The sequence below is a fragment of the Passer montanus genome, unplaced genomic scaffold (assembly GCF_014805655.1).
Source record: "Passer montanus isolate IOZ18808 unplaced genomic scaffold, ASM1480565v1 scaffold101, whole genome shotgun sequence".
Taxonomy (NCBI): domain Eukaryota; kingdom Metazoa; phylum Chordata; class Aves; order Passeriformes; family Passeridae; genus Passer; species Passer montanus.
Window position 1 is genome coordinate 457,273 of NW_024356616.1, and position 24,659 is coordinate 481,931.

The following is a 24,659-nucleotide window of genomic DNA, read 5'->3' on the forward strand; positions in this document are numbered from 1 at the left end:
CAACTCCAGCAGATTTCAGCAGCTGGGCTGGGCTGGGATCACCCAGCCTGGCTGGGCTGTGACCAGATAAACCCTGGGGGGAGATTAAGGAGGGAGATGTGCTTTGCTGTCCTTATCAACCCCTCATTTCCAGCCTTTAACACTCCAGCATTGAGGCTGATCCTCAAGGAGGAAAATGCTGGGATCAGCTTGGGCTAAGCCCATCTTTGTGTCTCCCGAGAGCTCCCGAGTGGGATTTTAAACGGAAAAGGAGCAAAACAGCGAGATTGTCAAACCCCCGGGGTTTCTTTTGAAAGTTTTTTTAGGTTTTATTTCTTAAACGCAGGCCTGGTGTGCGGTTCTGGGGGTCAGAGCCGAGGGGGATGCTGGAATTCCTTGGCTGTGCCCAAATCTTGCATTTCTCTGGGTTGGTGCAGAGTCTCCTCTCCAGCCAGGATGAGGTTTCCCATCTGTGCCTCTCCAGGGGGGTCAGGTGTGTGCTGTTCCCACCCACCCAGTGGCAATTTTTAATTTATTACATCTCAGTTAATTGGGAAAACAGTCCGTGGTCCTCATGAGCTGGTGGAGCTCCACAAATCCGGGTTCTTTGGGGGATGTCACAGAAACTTCAGTTCCAAATGAACTTTAATTTCATGAATCTACAACTTTAATTGTTGTGGATTCATGAAATTATTTGTTATAAATAACAGTGACCCAGCAGAGCAAGGGGTTCCTCACCCAACAAATGTGAATTTTTATTTATTATATCTCAGTTAATTGGGAAAACACTCCGTGGTCCTGGTGAGCTGCTGGAGCTCCACAAATCTAGCACAGGTTCATTGGGGGATGTCACAGAAACTTCAATGAACAGAAACTTCAGTTCCAAATGAACTTTATTTTCATGAATCTGCAACTTTAATTGTTGTGGATTAATGAAATTATTTGTTATAAATGACAATGAGCCAGAAGAACAAGGGGTTCCTCACTCATCCAACAGGAATTTTTATTTATTATATCTCAGTTAATTGGGAAAACACTCTGTGGTCCTCATGAGCTGCTGGAGCTCCACGAATCCAGCACAGGTTCACTGGGGGATGTCACAGAAACTTCAGGAACTCCAAATGAACTTTAATCACTGAGGATTCATGGAAATTTTTTGTTATAAATAACAGTGAGCCAGCAAAGGAAGGGGAGCTGCAGGGAAGGAGTGCAGGAGCTGCAGATTCTCCTGATCACACCTTGGGATCATGCCCAGGGCTCTGCCCCAGCCCTGCCAGGCAGTGCAGAGCGTGTGAGGTGGTGATTAAAGCTGGGTGTTAATTGTGGATCCCAAGCTGGAGACAGGCAGAGAGGAGCCTCAGCTGTCAGCTCCCAGCCCCTGGCATATGGTTCCATTAAGATAAAGGAACAAAAGGTAATTTACAGTAACAGATGGGCTTGAACTCTTTCTGGAGCTGCTGAATACTTTTTAATTTTTAATTTACGACGACTCTTCCGCGCAGCATCGGAGCAGCTCCTCTGTCGTGTTCTTTTAGAATCCACGAGCTGGGAAAATGTCTGTGAGGACTCCCTGGGAGCTTTGTGTCTGCTGGGGGATGGAGCAGGGAGGGGCTGCCCAAGGCTTGTCACTGTCACATTTTCTGGAAAAATCCCTTCGCCCAGGATTTCTCTCCTGGGAAGCTGAGAAGCCTCAGAGAAAAAGGAAAACAATTTTAACTCATTTGCTTCTCCTGTGTTTTGCTGCTTTGGAATGTGGTTGGGGGTTGTTTACCCACAGGTGATTGTTTCATTGGTTTAATGTGAATTATTTTCACTCTTTGGCCAATCAGTGCCAAGCTGTGTCAGACTCTGGAGAGTCACGAGTTTTCATTATTATCTCTTCAGCCTTCTGTAAGTATCCTTCCTGTATTCTTTAGTATAGTTTAGTATTCTTTAACATAATATAGTATCATAAAATAATAAATTAGCCTTCTGAGAACATGGCGAGTGAGGGGTAAATCCTCCCACTGCAGAGCTGGAGAAATGTTTAATTGAGCAGGTACCAAACTGCCCCTGCAGCATTCCCATCCCCTCAGCAGCTGGGACCAGCTTTGGCTGCTTCCAAACACCACCAGAATCCAGGAATGGGTGTTTTTTGGGATAGGAACTGCAGCTGCCTTTGGAAGACAAAAAACCAAACCAAACCAAACAAACAAACAAAAAAAAAAACCTACAAAAAACCCCAAACCAAAACAAAAACAACAACAACAAAAAAAACCTAAACAAAAAAAACCCAAAACAAAAACAAAAACAACAACCAAAAAAAAACCTAAACAAAAAAAACCCCAAAACAAAAAACTCCACCCACCACAAAAAAAATAAAAACCCAAACCAAAAAGAAGCCCAAAAACCAAAGCAAACAAACAAACAAAACCCATTCAAATAAACAAAAACCAACCAACCAACCAAAAAAACAACAACAACAAACCAGGAATTGTGTGAATAGTTTGGGAAATAATGGAAAGTTTCCCAAGTGCTGTTGAGTTCATTGTGTGTTAGTTGGGCCCAGGAGAACAGCCACCACCTCCTGCAGTTGATTATGCAAATGTGGATAAATATGTGAATACCTATTCCAACTTTTTATCCTCTGCAATCTAATGTCTCCCCTGACACAATACTCTCAAATTATCTTCAGTGAGTAATGACTTGCATTTAGCATTTTACACCAAACTGTCATATAGATCATTTTCTGTAATACTTTACATAAATTAGGAATCCTCCCCCGTGGAACGCGTGTGGCTGCCGGAGAGGTTTTTACAAGATTAAAAGTGCAAACAACACAATTCCGGTGTCATTTGGAAATCCGTGAAATGGGGAACGTGGAGGTGACAGCGAATTACGGCGCCATCAGTCAGAGCCCTGCAGGGAGCCCCGCAGCCTTCCCCAAAATGGGAATTTTGGCCTTTGCTGGGGCGGGCTGGTGGCTCGGGGTGGTTATCCTGCTAATTGTGGTCCTGTTAATTGTTATCCTGCTAATTGTTGTCCTGCTAATTGTTGTCCTGCTAATTGTCCTGCTAATTGTCCCGGCTCTCCCTGGGAGCTCCTGCTCACCTGAGCCAGGTGTGGGGCTCCGTGGGAGGGGATGATCCTGAGCGAGGGAGGCTCCAGAGCAACTGGGAGCTGCTGAACTGGGCAGACTGGGGGTGCTGAACTGGGTGGACTGGGGGTGCTGGGAGCCGCTGCCACCTGAGCCAGGTGTGGGGCTCCGTGGGAGGGGATGATCCTGAGCGAGGGAGGCTCCAGAGCAACTGGGAGCGCTGTACTGGGCAGACTGGAGTTGCTCTACTGGGTAGACTGGGGGTGCTGGGAGCTGCTGTACTGGGCAGAATGGAGCTGCCATACTGGGCAGACTGGGAGTGTTATACTGGGCACACTGGGAATGCTGTACTGGGCAGACTGGAGCTGCTGCACTGGGCAGTCTGTGGGTGCTGCACTGGGCAGACTGGGGGTGCTGTACTGGGCAGACTGGAGCTGCTGTACTGGACAGACTGGGGGTGCTAGACTGAGCAGACTGGGCAGACAGGAGCTGCTGTACTGGCCACACTGGGAGTGCTGTACTGGGCAGACTGGGGGTGCTGTACTGGGCAGACTGGGAGTGCTGTACTGGGCAGACTGGAGAGGCTGTACTGCACAGGCTGGAGCTGCTGTACTGGGCAGACTGGGAGTGCTGTACTGGGCAGACCGGAGGTGCCACACTGGGCAGACTGGAGCTGCTGGGAGCTGCCATACTGGGCAGGCTGGAGGTGCCTGGGAGCGTTTGTGGGAACGGGACCCCACCAGCCGGTATTTTCCCCCAAAGCAGCTAAATGTGGCTGAATCATCTGTTCCTTTGAGAGGCAGTGGGATTTTTGTTTCCTGTAATTATCATTTTAGCAACTTTCCGTGCCAGGCTAAACTTTGCTGCTCATTTTCCCTGCCGGGATTCGCCTTGTGCCGAGCCCTGGACCCGCAGGATTTGGGGTTTGGGTTTGGGGTTTGGGGCCATGCCAGCCCCAGAGCTGGATTGTTCCTGGATTGTTTTGTTCCAGGCGCCTCAGGGCTGGCCAGGAGGCAGCAAAAACCACCTTGATGTGCCTCAGCTTGGCACTAATTAATATTAAAGGCAGCAATTCTTGCTGCGTGCTGTCCCTGTCCCCTGACTGCTGTCCCGGCAGCAGGGGAGGTTTATGGCCACCAGCACAGGTGACATTTCACAGGGACAATGCAGGCGCCATAAAAAGGGAGGTTTAGGAAACAAACAGGGCCAGGCCATCCAAATTCTCCCCAGGGCGGCCGTGTTTTGCTTTCCCTGTTTATGTGGCTACAGAGGAAGAGATAAAATTTTTATATTGCTTTTAACAAGAGATAAAAAGTGTTGGCAGTGTGACTGCTGTCCAGGGACAGGGAAATGGGAATGACGGGGAAAAGGGAATAACTGCTGTCCAGGGAATGACAGGGGAAAGGGAATAACTGCTGCCCAGGGGACAGGAAAAGGGAAGGAGAGAGAAGAGGGAATGACAGGGACAAGGGAATAACTGCTGTCAAGGGGACAGGAAAATGGGAATGAGAGGGAAAAGGGAATTACAGGAAAAAGGGAATGGCTGCTGTCCAGGGACAGGGAAATGGGAATGACAGGGAAAAGGGAATAACTGCTGTCCAGGGGAAAGGGAATGCCAGGAGCTTCAGGTGCAGCTCCAGGGATCTCGTCCTGCAGCGGGGACAAGGTGAATTTATCCTGGAATTTATTCCTCCCCTGGAATAAGCCCGTTCCCCCGGCTCAGTCTGTGTTTTATTATCCAGTTTGTGTTTTATTAACCAGTTTGTGTTTTACTGAGCACAGTCCTGGCCAGGCTCAGCTGCAGCAGCTCCCGTGGGCAGGGCAGAGGGCAGAGCAGGTTCCTGCAGCTCCCAAAATCGCTGTTTGCAGGCAGGAATGGCCCAGCAGGCTCGGGGCAGAGGGCAGGGACAGGGGGCACCGCTGCTTCTTGGTCACCCCCAGCTCCTCTCCTGCCTCTGGAGCACAAAGCTCTGCTTAAGGCTGGGGGCAAGGTTATCCAGGCACAGCCAGGAGCCACCATCAGGCTCCTCTCTGGCCTCCTCTTTGTGGTTTTTTTCCCTTAAAAAGCACTTTTCTCACTCCCCTGACGATGCCACTGCCAGGCAGAGCTGTGCCCAGGTGCAAAGTCCCGTTCTTGAGCCAAAGAAAGAGCAGGCAAGAGTAAGGCCGTGTCTATTCCAAACAAAACTGATTTAAATTCCAGGGTTTCAAACAGAAATGGGATAAAAATGAGGAAGAGATTTGTTACTCAGTCACTCTTTGACATCGCAGTCACTCACAAAAGGAACAGTCCATTGTCACCTTAAAAACCAGACTGGATCCCGTTTGTACGTGAGGATTTTTGTTGTAATTAGGTGGAATTTCTGTGCCTTGCTCTCAGAAGCTCCAGCCAGAGACCGGCAGGACCTCATTAAGGATTGCTGAACAGGTTTTTTTCCCTCCTTTTGCCACTTCCCTACTGCTCCTTTTGTCCCTTTTCCCTGCGGGGCCTGTGGGGTGTTGTGTTGTGCGTGACAGGGGAGCACGTGGAAAGTTCTGCACAACCTTTAATTCACGGCTGGACTCGGAGCCAGGCACTGCTGGGTTTGCCAGGGCTTTGCTGCATCCTGGCTGTGCAATTCCAGGCAGGGAATGTGGTATTTGTGGGGTCCCCAGGACGAAGGAGGAAGGAATGAATCTGACTCTGTGTTCTTAGAAGGCTAATTTATTATTTTATGATCTAGATTATATCAAAGGATGCTATACTAAACTATACTAAAGGATACAGGAAGGATACTTACAGAAGGCTAAAAGATAATAATGAAAAACTCATGACTTTTTCCAGAGCCCCGACACAGCTTGGCTGTCATTGGCCAATAAGTCAAAATAATTCACATGCAACCAATGAAACAACCACCTACCACATTCCAAAGCAGCAAAACACAGGAGAAACAATCAGAAAATAATTGTTTTCCCTTTTCTCTGAGGCTTCTCAGCTTCCCAGCAGAGAAATCCTGGGCAAAGGGATTTTTCCAGAGAATACGACAGTGACAAGGGAATTTTCCAGACAGGGAATCTTTCCTCTCTGCTCAGAGGGGGACAGGAGCTCCTCCCTGGGCTAGGGGTGTTCCTCAGCCCTGGAAATCCCTTGGATTAGGGATAATTTTGAAGCTTTTGTCCTGTTCCTTGTGCTGTGCTGATGGAGAAACTCCCCCACAAGGAATTGCCACCTCCACCCTGGAATTCCAAATGGGATTTTCCCACTGAAACCGTTGCTGCCCATTGTGGTGTTTGACTCCAGGGGAAAGGGGATTTAATGTGCTCTGACAAACCCAAAAGGCTGCTCCTCACCTCTGCCAAACACTGCAAACGCCAGGCTTTGGGATTCACATTCCAGCACTGGGAATACTGGGGGTACCTGACCAGGAATTGTTGCTTGGTTGGACTTTTTGGGGTTTTGTTTGGGTTTTTTTTTCAAAGCTGGTTCCGAGTTCTCCTGAAATGAACCTCTGACCAGAGAGTGCTTGGCAAACCCAACCTCTGAGCATCCTTATTTCCTCTTTTGCTTCATTTTATGGCCAGATTTTACACCACCACGAGGAAAACTTATTAAATATTCACCACCCAGTGCGCATTAGTGAAAAAGCAGATCAAGGGGGAGGTGGCCAGAATGGAAAATCCTCTCAGCCCTGCAAGAGCCCCTGCAGCAGAGCCCCTTCTCCTGCTTAATTCAGACACGGGGATTTCGTGGGGATTTTTTTTTTTCCCCCACCCTCGATATTATTCTTAATTAGCCCTCAAAAAACGAGACAGAATGTGCCTTTTGGGGCTGAGCTCAGCCTAATTAACAGAGTATTCCACCAGATCTCGGGCTATTATTGCACTGCTGCTTCTCCCCTTAGGACACACATCCCCTGTTTGTGCAGTTAAGACTCGCTAAAACCATAAAAAGGGCTGCAATGGAACTCCGGAGTTTTCAAACCCCTTTTAATGCTGCCAGAGGGGCAGCAGGGGGGTTTGAGCTGTGTCTGAGGCCAGCTCTGCCTGGGGATCCGTCCCCAGCAGACAGAACCTTTAATCCCAACTGAGTTAATTTATTTATTTACCGAATTAAGAGCCCAGCAAGCACAGCCTGGGTGGGGTTTCTGCACTTTTTACCCACTGCTGCTCCTCTCCAGTAGAGCCCTGCCTGGTGGAGGAGGGTGGCTGGGCTTTGGCAAAGCTGGGCTCCTCTCTGATTTCTTCTCACAGGGACAGAGCAGCTCCTGCTGGGGCTGGGGGTGCCCAGGGGGACCCCGAGGCCTGGCAGGGCTGGCTCAGGGTGGGCACTGGGCTCAGCTTTAACATCCAGCCCAGTGCTAGAGCTGGTTCTGGGCGTCCATAAATCCCAAGATCTGGGTATTTGGTTCCTGGTTTAAATAAGACACAAAACTTCACAGCAGAGGGGGCTGGCTCTGATTTCTGTCCTTTGTGGTTTGTGCTCAAACACCCAACATCCCCAAAATGCTGGCTGAGGGCACCCAGAGTGTGGCATTCCTGGGATTTGGGGTGAGCGGGCTCTGATTAATGGGTTTATTTGTGTTGGGTGAGGTCCTGATGGTGAACTGTGCTACCTGTGCCCACGGGTTGTGTTTCTCACCAGAGATGATGGAGTTTTGTGATGAAAAACGGCTTTAAAATGTCACAGCACTGCCCTGATGAGCCCTGTTAGTGTTAATGACGCCCAGGGCTTGTTTTCTAAGCTTGTGTATTGAAGGTAACAGCGCTCATCTTGGCACGTGGGCAAGAGCAAAGACAATCTCATTTTTACACTGAGTGTGTCTCATTCGTACCTGTTGATTTCTCAAGATCCAGAATGAAAGATGCCTGGATGGAGTTTAAATGTTTTTATATCTTCTTAAAACTCTATAAACCACATGTTAAGCACACGTGAGATCTGTCAGTGCCCTGTTCCTGGATGCTTTCAGATCTTTTTAGCGAGCCTTTTCTTATGGAAATGCAGATTATTATCTCCATGTTGTTTATCTCCTCCTCGTTTCCAAATCAACCCTTGCTGTGATTTTGGCTATTTCCTGCAGCTCATGATTTCATAAATTCCTGTTCAGGCACTGCGAGAGGAGATCAGAGCTGTCAGACTTGACAAATAAATCTCCAAGTCTTGGAACAAAAGGGCTCCGAGTCCCCGAGCAGGCTGCGAGCGCGGGGTTAATAACGCTGCCAGAGGATGACTCAGGCAGCAGTGCAGTAACAAGTGATTTTATCATGCTGCAGATATGAAAAGGATATTGTTCACAGGGCACTGGAGCAGGGCTCCTGAATAATTCCCAGTTCTTCGCCAGCTTTTGCTGACAGATGAGCGGAGCGTGGGGGCAGAGCCCGGCCGGGGCTGTTTGCTGCTCCCCGGGGGCTCTGCGGGGCCTCAGGGGTGGCACGTCCCAGGGGGGCTTCTCCTCCCCTCCTAAAGCTCCAAGGAACAGCCTGGGGTGGAGGGGAGCAGCTTTGCAGCCAGGGGCAGTTCTGGGATGGGGTGAATGAGGGAGGGATGGATGGATGACGGATGGATGGACGGATGATGGATGGACGGATGGACGGATGGATGGATGGATGGATGGGAGCAGCTCCTTGGGATGAGCTGGGACGAGTTCTGGTGTCACTCCTGGGACACTCGGGGCGGGTCTGAGGATGATTCTGCTCAGCAGCCTGTCCCTGTCCAAGGCACAGCCCCAGTCACATTCCCAAGGCTCTTCAGGATCAGCTTCCATCCAGGGACAGTTCTGGGATGGGGTTAACAAGGGATGGATGGATCCATGGATGGATGGATCCATGGATGGATGGGAGCAGCTCCTTGGGATGAGTTCTTGCTGCTCCTGGGACACTCAGGGTGGGTCTGGGGAAGATTCCTGCTCAGCAGCCTCTCCCTGTCCAAGGCACAGCCCCAGTGACATTCCCAAGGCTCTTTAGGATCAGCTTCCATCTGGGGACGGTTCTGGGATGGGGCAAACAAGGGATGGCCATGGATGGATGGATGGGAGCAGGTCCTTGGGATGAGTTCTTGCTTCTTCTGGGACACTCAGGGTGGGTCTGGGGAAGATTCCTGCTCAGCAGCCTGTCCTTATCCAAGGCACGGCCCCAGTCACATTCCCAAGACTCTTCAAGATCAGTTGGTGTTTAGAGGTGAGAGGAAACCCTCTGTACTTTGTTTAGAGGTGAAATGATGTCACAATCCGCTCTACGAGCGGGGGTTGTGATGGTTCATTTTACTCATCTCAGAGTGCAAAAACCACACGGAAAAGGGGATTGCAGTCAATCAAAACAAATGCACCTTGACTGAATGACCACAGAGGTGGGGCAGATGAGAGAAACTTTGGAAAGAGAATTCAACCGGAATCCCTCTGCCCTTTATTTAGGGGTGAGATGAAACCCTCTGCACTTTGTTTAGGGGTGAGACGAAACCCTCTGCACTTTGTTTAGGGGTGAGACGAAACCCTCTGCACTTTGTTTAGGGGTGAGACGAAACCCTCTGCACTTTGTTTAGGGGTGAGACGAAACCCTCTGCACTTTGTTTAGGGGTGAGACGAAACCCTCTGCACTTTGTTTAGGGGTGAGATGGTGTCACAATCCGTTCTACTAGCGGGGGTCGTGATGGCTTTATTGAATGACCACAGAGGTGGGGCAGATGAGAGAAACTTTGGGCAGACTTACAGATGAAACCCTTTGCACTTTTTTCAGAGGTGAGATGAAACTCTCTGCACTTTGTTTAGGGGTGAGACGAAACCCTCTCCACTTTGCTCAGAGGTGAGAGGAAACCCTCTGCACTTTGTTTAGGGGTGAGATGAAACCCTCTGCACTTTTTTCAGAGGTGAGATGAAACCCTCTGCACTTTGTTTAGGGGTGAGACGAAACCCTCTGCACTTTGTTTAGAGGTCAGGTGAAACCCTCTGCACTTTGTTTAGGGGTGAGATGAAACCCTCTGCACTTTGTTTAGAGGTCAGGTGAAACCCTCTGCACTTTGTTTAGGGGTGAGATGAAACCCTCTGCACTTTGTTTAGGGGTGAGAGGAAACCCTCTGCACTTTGTTTAGGGGTGAGATGAAACCCTCTGCACTTTGTTCTGCCTCGGAGCAAAGCCCGGGGACGCCTCACCTCTGCCAGGCTGGCTGAGCTGACGACGAAGGGCTCTGTACATTATTAATAACGAATTGTCACCGCTGGCGCTCCTCTCTGTTCTCCTCTCCCAACACGAAACGTGGCACCGAGCGCTGCTCCCACGGGTGACACAAAGCTCAGGCTGCAGCCCCAGAACAGATTTGCTGCTTTTGTTGGAGGTTTGTGCCCTGCTGTGTCTCACTCTGGCTCATCGGGGCATCCAGCTGGGAAGCAGCAGGAATTTGAGGTTTTCCAGCAGGAATTTGAAGGTTTCCAGCAGGAATTTGAGGTTTTCCAGCAGGAATTTGAGGTTTTCCAGCACAGAAACCTTGCAGGGATGCTGCTCCATCACAGCTGGTGCCACGGGGAGGAGCAGGGAGGGGGGAATTCCAGCCCTCCCTGGTGTGTCTGAACCCAGCCCTGTTCCGAGTTCCAAATTCTGGGGGGCTCAGACACCCCCAGCACCCCCGGAGTGCATTCCCAGATTACCCAGGGTGGGAAAGGAGCTCAGCACAAGCTGAAGCCAAGCAGGTGCTTCAGCCTGAACGGGGGCTCAGCACTGCTGGCACCACCTGGGGGTTATTTTTGGTTATCTTTTGTTATTTTTGGGGTTTTTTTATTTTTTATTTTTTTATTTTTTGTTGTTTTGGGCGGGGGTTGTTATTTTTTGTTATTAATTTTTGTTAATAATTAATAATGTTAATAATTTCTGTTATTTTAAATATATATTCTGTTAATAGTTTCTTATATTATATTATATTATATTATATTGAATTATATATATTTTAAATATATGTATGTTAATAATTTTTGTTATTTTTTGTAATTTATTTTTTGTTGGTTTTTTTGTTGTTTTGTTGGGGGTTTTTATGTTGGGGTAGGGTTTTTGGTTGTTTTTGTTTTTGTAGGAGCTGGGGGGTTTTTTTGTTGTTTTGTTGGGGGTTTTTTTGTTGGGGTAGGGTTTTTGATTGTTTTTGTTTTTGTGGGAGTTGTTTTTTTTGTTGTTGTTGTTGTTTTGGGTGTTTTTGTTATTTTTTGCCATTTTCAGCTGCACACAGCACCAGCAAGAGAAGGTTCCAGCAGGGTTTGATATGCTGGATGAGCTGAGCCAGCCTCACCTCCTGACGCCTCCCAAGGGAAGCAGCAGCAAACTCAGAACTGGGAGAGCATCCCAAAAAGCAGGGGTGGGGTGGGAATGCAGCAGGGTGTGAAATCCAGGCGGGGAAGGATGGAACCAGGGGGACACTGCTGGGTCACCGTCTGTTGGGAACCTTGATTTCGTGTTTTCAGAAGGCTGGTTTGTTATCTCATGATATATTTTATATTAAAACGCTACATTAAAACGACACCGAAGGAACAGAGAGAAAAAGATCGTGAGAAGGTTTGAAAGAATAGGATAGAATGCATAATAAAATTTTGTGACTGCTCACAGCCTCGACAGAGGTGGCTGTGATTGGTCATTGAGTGAAAACAATCCACATGAACCCATGGAAGATGCACTTGTTGCATTCCACAGCAGCAGAGAGTTATTGTTTACATTTCTTTCCTGAGGCTCCTCAGGAGAAAAACCCTGGCAAAAGGATTTTTCAGAAAATATCATAACTACGACCATCCTGCTGTCCATCCTGAGCTGCTCCAGGGGAGCTGGACCCTCACCCAGCACTGGAGATTTTATTGCCCCCCATAAACCCCACGGGTCCCAGCACTGAGGAGCTCAGCTGAAATACCCTGTCCAGGGAGCTGGAAGGAGATTTTAATGTCAGCCTCTGTAATTTTTGGTGTGCTGGGGGAGAAAAAATGGGAGTGTTGTGGGATGTTATTGCTGCTTTTTGTTCTGAGAGGGGCTGGTGAGTTGTGGGAGAGCAGAGGTGGCTGCTCGCCCTCTCCCCCTGTCCTGTTAGGGACAAAATAAAAGCAGATTTTCATCAGGTTTCCAGCTCTGGGTGCTATAAAACCCCCCAGCATTCACTCCCAAGGTGTGTATTCTGTATTTCTGAGCCATTCTGCCTCTCCAGCCATCAGCTTCCACTTCCAAATTGGAATATTCCTGCTCCTAATGGCACGAAAACCCCTGCAAATGGGTGCTTGTTCAACATAAAAATTACCAGCAATTTGAGGATAAGTCATGGAGGATGTAATGACTTGTATTACAAGGTTCAGGAAAATTGAAGTGTGAATTGGGATCTGAAGGGGCGGCTTTGTTCTCTGCCAGGAGTTCAGTCCTGAGCAGGACCTGAGGAAAATCACTGCCCTCCCTTCCCTTTTTCTCAGAGCCTTTTATCTGCTGGAAGAGCTGTTTGGGTCCTGGCGTTCCCTTTCCCACGCAGAAAAGAAATTGGGGTTGTTAACTGAGCGATAGCAGGGGAAATTCTGATTTCATGGAGGCCAAAAAAAAAGAGGAAAAGCAAAGATATTCCTTTAGAAATCAACCCAAAATCTCACTCTGAATGTTTCCTCTGGTCTTAAGACGTAAAGGAGGCGTTCTCAGGATGCTGGGCTGGCCCTTCATGAAACGTTGAAGCCAAAGGGGTTGGTGTTCCCTGATCCCACAGGCAGGAATTTTTTCCCATCAGCAAATCCTGGAGATCCCAGAGCTGGTGTCACCTGCAGGGGCCTTCATGGAGATCTGGAACATTCTGTAGAGTTTTGTAAAATTCCTTAAAAAATTGTCGTAAAAGCCTTGTAGGGATTCTGTAAAAGATCAGAAACTGCAGTGTCACAGTGATATTTTATGAAAAATCCCTTCGCCAGGATTTCTTCTCCTGGGAAGATGAGAAGCCTCAGAGGAAAAGAAAAACAATATTATCTGATCTCATCTCCTTGTGTTCTGCTGCTTTGGAATGTGGCAGGTGCATCTTTGATCGGTTCCATGTGAATTGTTTTTAATTCATGACCAATCCCAGTCCAGCTGTGTCAGATGCTTTGGTCTGTCACGGGTTTTTATTATTCATCCTTTTCTGGCCTTCTGTCTGTGTCCTTTGTAGTTTAGTATAGTTTTGGTATATAATTTCTTATAATAAATCAAACTTCTAAGAAATGTGGAGTCAGATTCATCTCTTCCCTCATCCCGGGACCCTCACAAACACCACCAGCGCCGCAATGTTGAGTAAAACTGCTGGAGGCCAGGCTGGGAATGGGGAAGGGGGAGCTGGGACAGCAGAAGGGCTTTGCTTTGAGGGGAGGTGAGGAAAGGTGGGAGAGCTGGAGCTCTCCAAGGTGTGCCTGAGCATCTCAGGGCAGGGAATGTGCTCGGGAAATGAGGATCCTTTGGGATCCTTTGGTGTTGGCAGCAGCGGTTCCTCTGCAGAGCCACCAGCTGGAAATCCGCCGGGTCTTTACCATGACAAAAGCGTTTCACCAGCCTAAAATGCCCTTCAGCGTGAGAAGCAGCATGGAGCAGGATATGGAAAAGATTTCTCACAAAAGTAGCTTGTGATTCAGATGGAAAATGTCAGGTTTTGAAAATTATTAATCTTTGTGCTGCACAAAACCGTCAGCTGTAGGGGCGGCGGGTGTGGGAGGTTCCTGCGGGAGAGCGTTTCCAAATGGGGCTTTTTTTGGGGGATGTTTTTCTCTTTCCCTTTGTTTTTTTGGGGGGTTCTTTTGTTCCTTCCCCCACGGGGGGCTGAGTAAACAGGCAGCTGAAGCTGCTGATGGGGACAGCAAGCAGAAGTGACAGGGAGGGGAGGTGAGGTGGTGACAGCAGAGTCAGGGGAGCGTCACCAGCCCGGGCTGTGATTCACTGCCGAGGGAAATGGGGTGGGGGGCAACGGGAATGAGTTGGGAAATGGGAAAACAGCTCCTGGGGGGTGGTTTGGGGTGGGTTTATCACCGAAATGGGACTGGGGTGCGGGATGAGCTGGGGAGGTCTCAGGTGGCTCCGTCCTGCTCACCCTGGGCTGGCTTTAGGTGGGAAAAGGGGAAAGTTCCAGAAAATCCCATGGGGGAAGCCCTGAGGGTGAGGCTGTGATGTCCTGGGGCAGGCAGCGAGGTTTTCTCCCTCCCAAACCAGGGGATGGTGGGGTTGGCTTTGCTCTCCTGTTTCCTGTGGGGTATCTCATTGCTTTATCCAAAATTACCTGACTGGAAAGGGAAAGGTGAAAGAAGAACTGCAAAATATTCCCTTATCCAAACATTACCTGGAGGGCAGCTCCGAAATCTGCACAAAACAGCTGATGGGAGCTACAAAGATCAATAAATCCAAGGCCTCACAGGTCTGCAGCAATTTTATTTAGCAATATGCTTTGCTGTTTAATTCTAGTGCTGTTTCAGGAAATATTTGTAGCTGAATACCCTGAAAAAGCACAAAAGGAGCAGCCAGAACAGGCTGGGTGTGGAACCCAAAACTGCTCCAGTGCCCAGCTCCCCCTCCTTGTTTGCTGTGTTCAGCTGCTGCAAACACAACATTGAAATATTCCTTAAATGTCACTTGTTGCTTTGATGGAATTTACAGAGAGATCTGAAACATCTGTGGCTCAGTCTCTCTGCGCATGTAGAAAACATCAATTAATTGGATATTTCGTGTTGTCAGGGACATTGGACACTTCAAAAACTGGGCAGAAATCCCAAATTTGTTCTGTTAGAAAAAGCATTGTAAAATTTTACATCCTAAACTCTATTGTTTAACTGCAGATAAAGTTTGTTTCCCCAATCACAATGAAATAAAATTTCAGACTATGAAGATCCATCATTAAATTCAATTTGTGCAAAGCGCAACGAGGACTGGAAATTCCTGCCAATACAGCCAGTACAGGATTTTACAGGAACTGGGAAATCTGGGTTCCAAACCTTCTCCTCTAAACTCCTGTTTAAATTGTGCACTGCATGTTGGAATTATGTCTATTAATAGTTAATGGGCCCAATTTCCTCAGCAATTCAGAGTCACCTGGAGGAGCTGCAGCATTGCTCAGTCCAGTTTTAATGAGCTCGTCGGGGATTTCGGGCTCGGTTGTTGAGAGTTGCGCTGTGATGTCTCACTCAGCCCTGAGTGTCCCTAAATTGTAATTCCCTCATTTATTATTGCTGTGCTCCCGAGCTCTCAGCACTGGAATGAAGCCCCGTTTGTGGAGCCTGGTTTCTCTCTCAGCCTGGCTGAAATGAAGCTGAATTTCTCTCTGAGCTCCTTTTGTGGGGTTTTTTTACCAAATGAGCATTTCCATATCGTTGTCTCAGTAATTAAGATTTACTGGAGCCAGATCTCATCAGAGACACGGGGAACGAGGCAGGGATCCACATGAGCAGGTGAGACAGGAATTTGGAGCAGGAGAGGAGTTAATTTGGGGAGTCCCCTCCTTGCTTTGCTCACCCATTTCTCCTGGAGGTCTGGAGCACGGGGAGGGGTTTGTGGGTGGATTCAGCAGGCTCAGGGTGAGCTCTGCAGCCTCTCTGCTGGGCCATAAATGGCATTTTTGATGGCTTTGGACAGAAATGCTCTGCTCAGGGCTCCTGGCTGGAATTGTTGAGGGCAGAAGATCTGGTCAGTCACTGAGGGAAGTCTGAGACTCCTCACACACCCCGTGCTGGGACACTTTTAGTTACAGACCTGTTTGGGGTGCTGGAGGATCCTTCTTCCCTTTAAAGATTTATATTGCTTGCATATTGCTCAAAGGAAAAAAAAAAACAACTAGATGTTAAATAAATGTATGAAAGATTCTTCAAGTTTGTAACCCACTTAATATTTAATAAATGTAATACATCATTTTTATAAATAAGTGTAGCTGGGATATAAATACATTCAGGATGCAGAAGGGATTACAATAGGATGCACATTCATCTCTGTGGCACAGGAAGGGCCAGCAATGTTTTATCAACAAATTAATTCTCACTGGGGAAAATAGATGCCCTTCCCTCCTGCAGCCAGGGATGGGTGGTTGGTGGAAATTCCCTTCATAAATTTCATGGAATTCAAGTTCGTTAAATGGGTCTGACATTCTCAGAGTGGTTCTGACAGAGCCAGAGGAGAACCGGGCTGGAATTGGTGGGTAAAGTGGGATGTGTTAAATTTCCTTCTTTTTTCTGGGAACAAAGATGTGAGGGAGGGGGGCCAGGGGCACGGGGATTGAGGGCTGGGGCTTTGGAGAGGAGACAGAAAGGAGGAGATGAGGATTGGGGAAAGGAGATGAGAACTGGGGAAAGGAGGAGATGAGGACTGGGGAAAGGAGATGAGGATTGGGGAAAGGAGGAGATGAGGATTGGGAAAAGGAGATGAGAACTGGGGAAAGGAGATGAGGACTGGGGAAAGGAGATGAGGATTGGGGAAATGGAAGAGAAGGAGGAGGTGAGGATTGGGGAAAGGAGGAGATGAGGATTGGGGGAAGGAGGACATGAGGATTGGGGAAAGGAGAAGGTAACAACTGGGAAAATGGCAAAGGAGAAGGTGAGGATTGGGGAAAGGAAGAGATGAGGATTGGGGAAAGCAGGAGATGAAGATTGGGGAAATGGCAGAGAAGGAGGAGATGAGGATTGGGGAAAGGAGAAGGTAACGATTGGGGAAATGGCAAAGGAGGAGATGCGGATTGGGGAAAGGAGGAAATGAGGATTAGGGAAATGGCAAAGGAGAAGGTGAGGATTGGGTAAACGGCAGAGAAGGAGATGAAGATTGGGGAAATGACAGAGAAGGAAGAGATGAGGATTAGGGAAATGGCAGAGAAGGTGGTGAGGATTAGGGAAGTGGCAGGAAAGCCCTTCCAGAGGAGCCCTCCCTGCAGAGGAGCAGTTCTGTGTGTGGCAGGGCAGCCACAGCCCATCCTGGTGCCACTCTCAGACAGGCTCTGGGTGAGCAGGGATTTGGGTGCCCTGGGTGCTGAGGGGAAGGGGCTGTGTGGAGAAAACACCAGGATTGGGAATGTCTGGGGAACAGAGAACATCCCTGCTCCGTCAGGGACCCCGGGTGTGCTCCTGGCAGGGACGGGAGGAGCTGGCCCAGCCTTGGCTTCACTTCAGGCACAGAGCAGAGTCCAGGGGCTGCTCCAGCTCCTCCTGTCCCTCTCAGGGTCCCCACCCTGACCCAGGCAGGGTTTGTCCCTTTCCCCGCCCCACAGCCACCTCCAGGCTGGCTCCAGAGCCACAGGGAATGTCCCCAGGTGTGCTCAGTGTCCCCAGGGGTGCTCAGTGTCCCCAGGGGTGCTCAGTGTCCCCAAAAACCTCAGGATGATCCCAGCAGCAGAGGTGACAGCCTGGAGTGTCTCCGCCTGGCACTCAGCAGGAGAAATGAGATTTTTAACTCCCAGATAAGCGGGGTTCGTGCCTGAAGATCCCCAGCTCGCTGCTGGGGGATTTACTTTTTCTTTTTAAAGTCCAGATTTATTTCCACAACTTATTGCACGTTCATTTTTTGGAGTTTTCACTGCGGAAAATTGCCGGGAGGGATGGATTTTGTCTTCTTCAGCTGGCAGAACAATTTTCCACCTGTCGCCCAAATATTTGATGGGAAGGATTACGGCAGAGCCTCTGGAAGTTTATCCTTTATATCCATGGGAAGCAGGGGGGTTAATGTGGGATATCAGGGGTGGGATGGAGCTGCAGCACTTGTGGATCTCAGTGTGGGGTGGGAATTCTGGATGATGGGAACCCAGGGATGAGCTGGGCTGGGAATTCAGGAACACAGGGATGAGCTGGGCTGGGAATTCAGGAACCCAGGGATGAGCTAGGCTGGGAATTTGGGAGTGATGGGAACACAGGGATGAGCTGGGCTGGGAATTCAGGAACACAGGGATGAGCTGATGATGGGAACACAGGGATGAGCTGGGCTGGGAATTCAGGAACACAGGGATGAGCTGGGCTGGGAATTCAGGAACACAGGGATGAGCTAGGCTGGGAATTTGGGAGTGATGGGAACCCAGGGATGAGCTGGGCTGGGAATTCAGGAACACAGGGATGAGCTGGGTTGGGAATTTGGGAGTGATGGGAACACAGGGATGAGCTGGATTGGGAATTCTTGGGAATCTGGGAACCCAGGGATGAGCTGGGCTGGGAATTTGGGAGTGAGAGGAACATAGGAATGAGCTTGGCTGGGATTTTACAGATCCCTGTGTCCCCACCGATGAGCTGGGCTGGGAATCTGGGAACACAGGGATGAGCTGGGCTGGGATTTTACAGATCTCTGTGTCCCCACCAGAGCTCCCTGAGGAGCACCTGCCCCTGGAAGTGCTGGGTGTGCTGAGGGTTTCATTGACCTATTGAGGATTCATAGATTTATTGAGAATTCATTGATTTATTGAGAGGTTCACTGATTAATTGAGGGTTCGTTCATTTATTGAGGCTTCACCGATTTATTGAGGGTTCTTCCTCATAGGGAAAATGCCAACATCCACTAAAAAATCCACTGTATTGTTGAGCAGAGGCATTTGAAGTTCATTAATGAAACTAAATCTGGCTTTGGGTTGTACAGCAGCCAGGAAAAAAACAGGAATTCTGCTAAAAGCATTGAAAAAATAGGAATAAATGCAGATAAGTGAGCTGGTGTGGTGGAAGGTTCCCTGCCCATGCAGGGGAGGAATGGGATGAGCTGGGAGGTCCCTTTGGGGTGGGAAGGGATTTGTTCCTGGCTCTCCCATTTAGCCTTTGCTCTGTACCCCGTCCTGCGCCCTCAGCAAACCAGGGCAAACAAGAGAGACAATCCAGGATTGCACGTGGGCAACAAAATCTGCCATTTCCACCCATTTCTGAGCTCCTTCCAAAAAACCCACTGCGCGTGGGGGCCGGGGTCATCTGATTAAGCAAATGTAGGCAAATCTCCCCGAGCTGCTTTCCTGACTGAATAACGACTCCGATTTCATCATGGAAACCGTTCCAGGCAGGAGGAAATGCTCTATTCTGGAACAGGCTTTTTATTTTTCCATCCCCTGCCTCCCCTGGCGAAGCTGACACTTGAATTTGTTTGGTGCTGGAGGAAATCCGGGCTGCAGGGGGTTAAAATCCAGCAGGGATCACGAGGATGGACAGATGGAAAGGGCGGAATGGGAATATTTGGAATATTGGTCATCTCCAGTTGTGTTTGTGCTCCTGGATGGGTCCAGCGGGGAAAAGACTTTTTCCTTCTGGGAAAAGTGTTTTTCCTTCTGGAAAAAGGGGCAGCAAACATCCCAAGCAGCAGTGAACAACCCAGTGCTGCTGGCAGGATTTATAAATCCAGGGAAAAGGAGGAAAAGGGGAGGAATTCCTGAGCAGGACAAGGAGGTGGGAGGGAACTGGGAATGTTTTTGTGTGGGAATGGCTCCTGTGTCCCTGTAGAGGAATTGCTTCAGGGCAGTCCCATAAAGCAGGGAGATTCCAAACCTGGCAGAGAAAGGGAAATCCCAAATCTTGGGCAGAGAGAGGGAAATCCCAGACCTGGGCAGAGAGGGGAAATCCCAAATCCTGGGTAGGGAGAGGAAAATCCCAAATCCTGGGCAGAGAGAGGGAAATCCCAAATCCTCGGTAGAGAGAGGGAAATCCCAAACTTGTGTGGGAATGGCTCCTGTGTCCCTGTAGAGGAATTGCTTCAGGGCAGTCCCATAAATCAGGGAGATTCCAAACCTGGCAGAGAAAGGGAAATCCCAAATCTTGGGCAGAGAGAGGGAAATCCCAAATCCTGGGCAGAGAGGGGAAATCCCAAATCCTGGGCAGAGAGAGGGAAATCCCAAATCCTGGGTAGGGAGAGGGAAATCCCAAATCCTGGGCAGAGAGAGGGAAATCCCAAATCCTCGGTAGAGAGAGGGAAATCCCAAACCTGGGCAGAGAAGGGGGAGAGAGGGAAATCCCAAATCTCAGGCAGAGAGGGGCAAATCCCAAATCTTGATCAGAGAGAGAAAATCCCAAATCCCAAACCCCGAGCAAAGGGAAGGAAATCCCAGATCTTGGGCAGAGAGGGAAAATCCCAAATCCCAAATGCCAGGCAGAGAGGGAAAATCCCAAATCCCAAATGCCAGGCAGAGAGGGAGGAGAGCTCCCTCTGATCCCAGCTGCTGGATCAGCCAGGGGAATTCAGCCCCATTTGGGACTTTTAGAGCTTTGTTTTTCTGGTACCACAAAGTGTAAGAGAAGTTGTGTTTGGACACTTGGGGAAAGTCTCTGCACAATTTATTGCCAGATTTATTTGCTTTTATCATGAGTTACTTGGTTTGTTGAGGACACCTTAGCTTTCGTTTGGGTTTTTTTTTAATGCAAAAAGAATAATGCTGTTCACTTTTAATAATTCTTAATTTGAAATAAAAAAGGTATTTCAGAACTCACAGCTTTTCACTGGTTTAAGATCTCATTTTAACATCTAAATTATCCTAATCAGTTTTGAAATACTGACTCATCCCTGTCTGCTGCTGTCCAGATCTCCTAATGTGTTCTGACAACAGCAGTGTGTTTATTTCAGAGAAGAATTTAATGTTTGTTCCTAACTTTTTTTTTCCCCCTCCTTTCTTTTTCATTCCTATTATTGTCATGAAAAGATTTAAAGTCCCTTTTGGCCTCACGTGCAGAGCATAAAACACAAAACCCTTCCTGAAAGGTAATTTTCCAGGAATGAAACCCACAAGAATTGTGTGTCAGGCTTTGCTCTTCTGTCATTTGCTGCTGCTACAAAACAGATTTTTTTTTTTTTTTTTTTGGGAGGGTAGCTCTGAAGGACCTGAATCCCAAAAATTTTGCTCTTCTGTCATTTGCTGCTGCTACAAAACAGATTTTTTTTTCTTTTGGGGAGTAGCTCTGAAGGACCTGAATCCCAAAAACTGACATGGAAAACCTCAGGGATTTGCAATCAGCTCTTGGGGAATGGGAATTCTGAAATCAAGTTAGGGCACAATAGAGGTGATCACAAGAGGAAGAGGCACTGAGGTAAAATCCTGAATATTAAGGGCATTTTGGGAGAGGTAAATGGGAAAATGTTATTTATCCAGGGATAAATAATGTCCTCCACCTGAGCAGGAATGTCCTGGCAGCAGGAATTCAGGCAATTCCAGGTGTAAAACACAGAAATATCTGTGTGAGTGTGAGGGGATGGGGAATGATTCCTGCTTTTGTGTGTGCTGCTTGGATTTCCAAAGGAAAATGTCAAAGGGAAAAGATGCACCTGGATTTACCTGGCCATGTGAGAGGTTTTCATGGAGAGCGAGCCACTCCCAGCCCCAAAATCTGCCAAAAAAAAATGCAGATCACCCATTCCAGACACAACCTGCCAGGAGAGATCCGCCCTGCTTTCAGTGGGGCTGGGATTTCCTCCCCCGTGCCTTGCCCTAAATAGCAAATTCAGTGGAATAACTCGGGGTCACTGGGAGTTCTCCAGCTGGGGGATCCTCACGGACTCGGCCGCTGCTCCCCCTCCACCCCAGGGCTGCTGGAGCCTTGGTGGGAGCCTGGGAGGTCCCAGCCTCGCCAAAATCTTCAGACATTTTTTGTCCTTTCCTACAAAACTGGGATTGAATAGAGCCTGCAGGGACGCAGCGCTGCCGAAGATTGACAAGATGGAAATTGGCATCAGCGCTGGGGAGGAAAGCACTGGAAGTTGTGATGGTGTTTTTTAAAGCACCCTGAGAAGGGGCTGAAAGCACTGCGGTCCTTGGAGGGTGGCTGTGATTTCCCAGCACAGCTCGGGGGGTGTTTGCACACTCAGAGCTCCGTGCTGAGGGGCAGCTCCCTGATTTAATAGAAATAAAACAAAGTTCTCGTTCTTCTGTCGCCTCCTAGACACGGGAAGGGTTCAGTTTTCCTTCACAGCACCACAATTCCCTTTCATCTGCCTTAATTTCAATGCTTTGGGTTCCATCACCTCCTCGTGCCCTCAGCTGTTCCCTCCCGGCTCCCTTCATCCTCACACTCTTTAATTTGAAGAAAAAAAAAAAAAAGATTTTTCACGTGTCCTGTTCTCCCCCCTGGCTGTGCTCGCTGCTCTCTGATCTCCCTGCAGGAATCAATCCCTTCTCACCCACATTTGTCGCTTTCCTCTGAATTTTCGCCAAAAAACAGACAAGGTGCTGAAATGAATTCAGCATTGCCGGAGATCAATGGGAATTTCCTGGGTTTGACAGCAGCAACGAGGGTTTGACAGGGTGGGAGCTGTTCCAAAGGCAAAGCCTCAGGAATTCGGGAACTGAGGGACCTTCCTCATCCTGAAGGAATGCCCTTGGTCCCTGATGGCAGCTGAGGATCACAAATCTGAGAGGATGAGGAGAAGTGCTGAAAACTTCTCCCCTCACATCCTGCAGCTTCTGAACCCTCAGTTCCCCACCTGTTTTCTGGTGGTTTTGATGCTGTTTTGTGGCATTTGGCAGCCCTTACACTGAAATTATTTGATTTTTTTTCCTCCATGTGCGTGTCCTTTCAAAGCCCAACCCGGCAGCTCTGCAGACACTCCTGGAGTAAAACCAACCCTAAATAAAACCCAGAGTAAAACCAATCCTAAATAAAACCCAAAATTGATTTTTCACTCCAGCAATAAAACGAGATGCTAGAAAAATAATGAAAAATGGAATTTTCCTCTGGTTGCCTTTCAGGAAATGAGAACAGTGAGGCCCTGCCCGAGTCCATCCCCTCGGCCCCGGGGACCCTGCCCCATTTCCTGGAGGAGCCGGACGATTCCTACATCATCAAGAGCAACCCCATCGTGCTGCGCTGCAGGGCCGTGCCCGCCATGCAGATCTTCTTCAAGTGCAACGGGGAGTGGGTGCACCAGAACGAGCACGTGTCCCACGAGAGCCTGGACGAGGCCACAGGTGAGCAGGTGTCACATTCATATCTTCTGTAACTCTTTAATTTGAAGATTTTTCTCCTGGGAAGCCGAGAAGCCTCAGAGAAAAAGGAAAACAATTTTATCTCATTTGCTTCTCCTGTGTTTTGCTGCTTTGGAATGTGGTTGGGGATTGTTTACCCACAGGTGATTGTTTCATTGGTTTCATGTGAATTGTTTGGACTTATTGGCCAATCAGAGCCAAGCTGTGTCAGGACCCTGCAAAGAGTCACGAGTTTCATTATTATCTTTTCAGCCTTCTGTAAGTATCCTTTCTGTATTCTTTAGCATAGTTTAGTATAGCATTCTTTAATATAATATAGTATCATAAAATAATAAATTAGCCTTCTGAGAACAGGGAGTCAGACTCATCATTCCTTCCTGCCACGGGGGACCCTGCAAACAGAATAAGCAGGAGCTGCTCCCAGGTCACCAGGAGTTACTCCCAGGACAGCCCCAGTGGGAATCCCAGCCCTGACCCCGCCAGGCAGCTCTGCAGGGACCTGGGGTTCCTCTGCTTCCCTTTGGAGGAGGAGCTGGGAATAGGGAAAGTCGTTTTTATGGGATTCCTGCTGGGTTGGATCCTGGTTTCCCCCCAGTCCCATTTTTTGTAGGATTCCTGCTGGGTTTGCCCCCAGCCCCAGTTTTTATGGGATTTTTGTTGGGTTGGACCCTGGGGTTTGCCCCCAGCCCCAGCCAGGGCAGGAATTGGGGTGGGAATAACCCGAGCAGGAGAAATCCCCAGTGCCCAGTGCGTGTGGATGAGAAGAGGAGAAGGGAGAGATTTGGGAGTGATCAAGAGATTTTATCAGCTGGGAGCACAGCCTGTAGCTTCTCTCATTTAGCTGATAAGTATTGCAGACCAATTTAATGCTGTGGCTCCACAATTCTGGTTGTTATTGCTTTCTCCCCTCTCCCCTCCCAGCATTGCTAGGCAACCCCCAGCCTTGGCAGCAGCGCTCTGTGTACAACACCTTCTCCAGCAACACAAGAAATTCCTTTTTTAGAGGCAAAAATGCCATTTAAAAAGAAGTTACACCTCTTAAAGTAGTGCTTGGCATTCTTTTGAAGTGACACATTCTGAAGAAGTTTCGTATTAGAGGGGGTTTTTTTTGTAAATGCTAATCTGAATGAATTTTAATTTTTGCAGTTACCTTTTCAGAAATAATTTAATAGGCATAACCTTTACTTCTAAAGGCACTGCTGAATCAATATGGGAGAAATGTCGTCCCTAAAAGCTTTCCTTCCATATGGTTACAGAAAATCTCTCTGTGAGTGCTGCAATTATGTTTTCTAAGCGTTGGGTTAATAACAGAACAAACCAAGATTGGTAACACGAGCTGGGGTTTAAACGGCATCGGTAACTTTGAGGTTTGAGACACGGAGCAGCAGGGCTGGGATCATGGAATGGTTTGGATTGGGACAAAATTCATCTGGTGCCAGCCCCTGACCACAGAAACGCTGCAGGGCGGGACTTAGCCCAGGGCTGCAGATGCCCCAAAGGTCTGGACCCAAAACGCTGCAGGGCAGTGTCCAGGTGTTCCCAGAATGGTCCTCAGGGCACAAAAATGCAGAGAGAGGCAGCACTGAGGGGAATTTTCTCACCATGATCCCATCCATGGCCACGAATTCCTTTGGAACTCTTCCTCAGCCTCCGGGGAGCAGCAGCTGTTGGAGTTTTTGCCCTCATTTCTGGAGTCCAGTCTGGGCCACAGCTGAGTCTGTCCCCAGGCACAGCCCGGCTCTGCTCCAGCTGGAAAACTGCTCTGGGATCGGTGCCAGAAGC

The 24,659-nt window shown here is 48.6% G+C and overlaps 1 protein-coding gene across 2 annotated transcripts in view; it reads left to right on the top strand.

The window, feature by feature from the left end:
• The window catches only part of UNC5D (unc-5 netrin receptor D), a 96,779-nt gene that overhangs the window by 18,028 nt on the left and 54,092 nt on the right, over positions 1–24,659 (top strand). For both annotated transcript variants that reach the window (XM_039716655.1, XM_039716665.1), the window contains exon 2: positions 22,641–22,859. In XM_039716655.1, the coding sequence (XP_039572589.1) occupies positions 22,641–22,859 (219 nt within the window). The remainder of the gene's footprint in view (positions 1–22,640; positions 22,860–24,659) is intronic.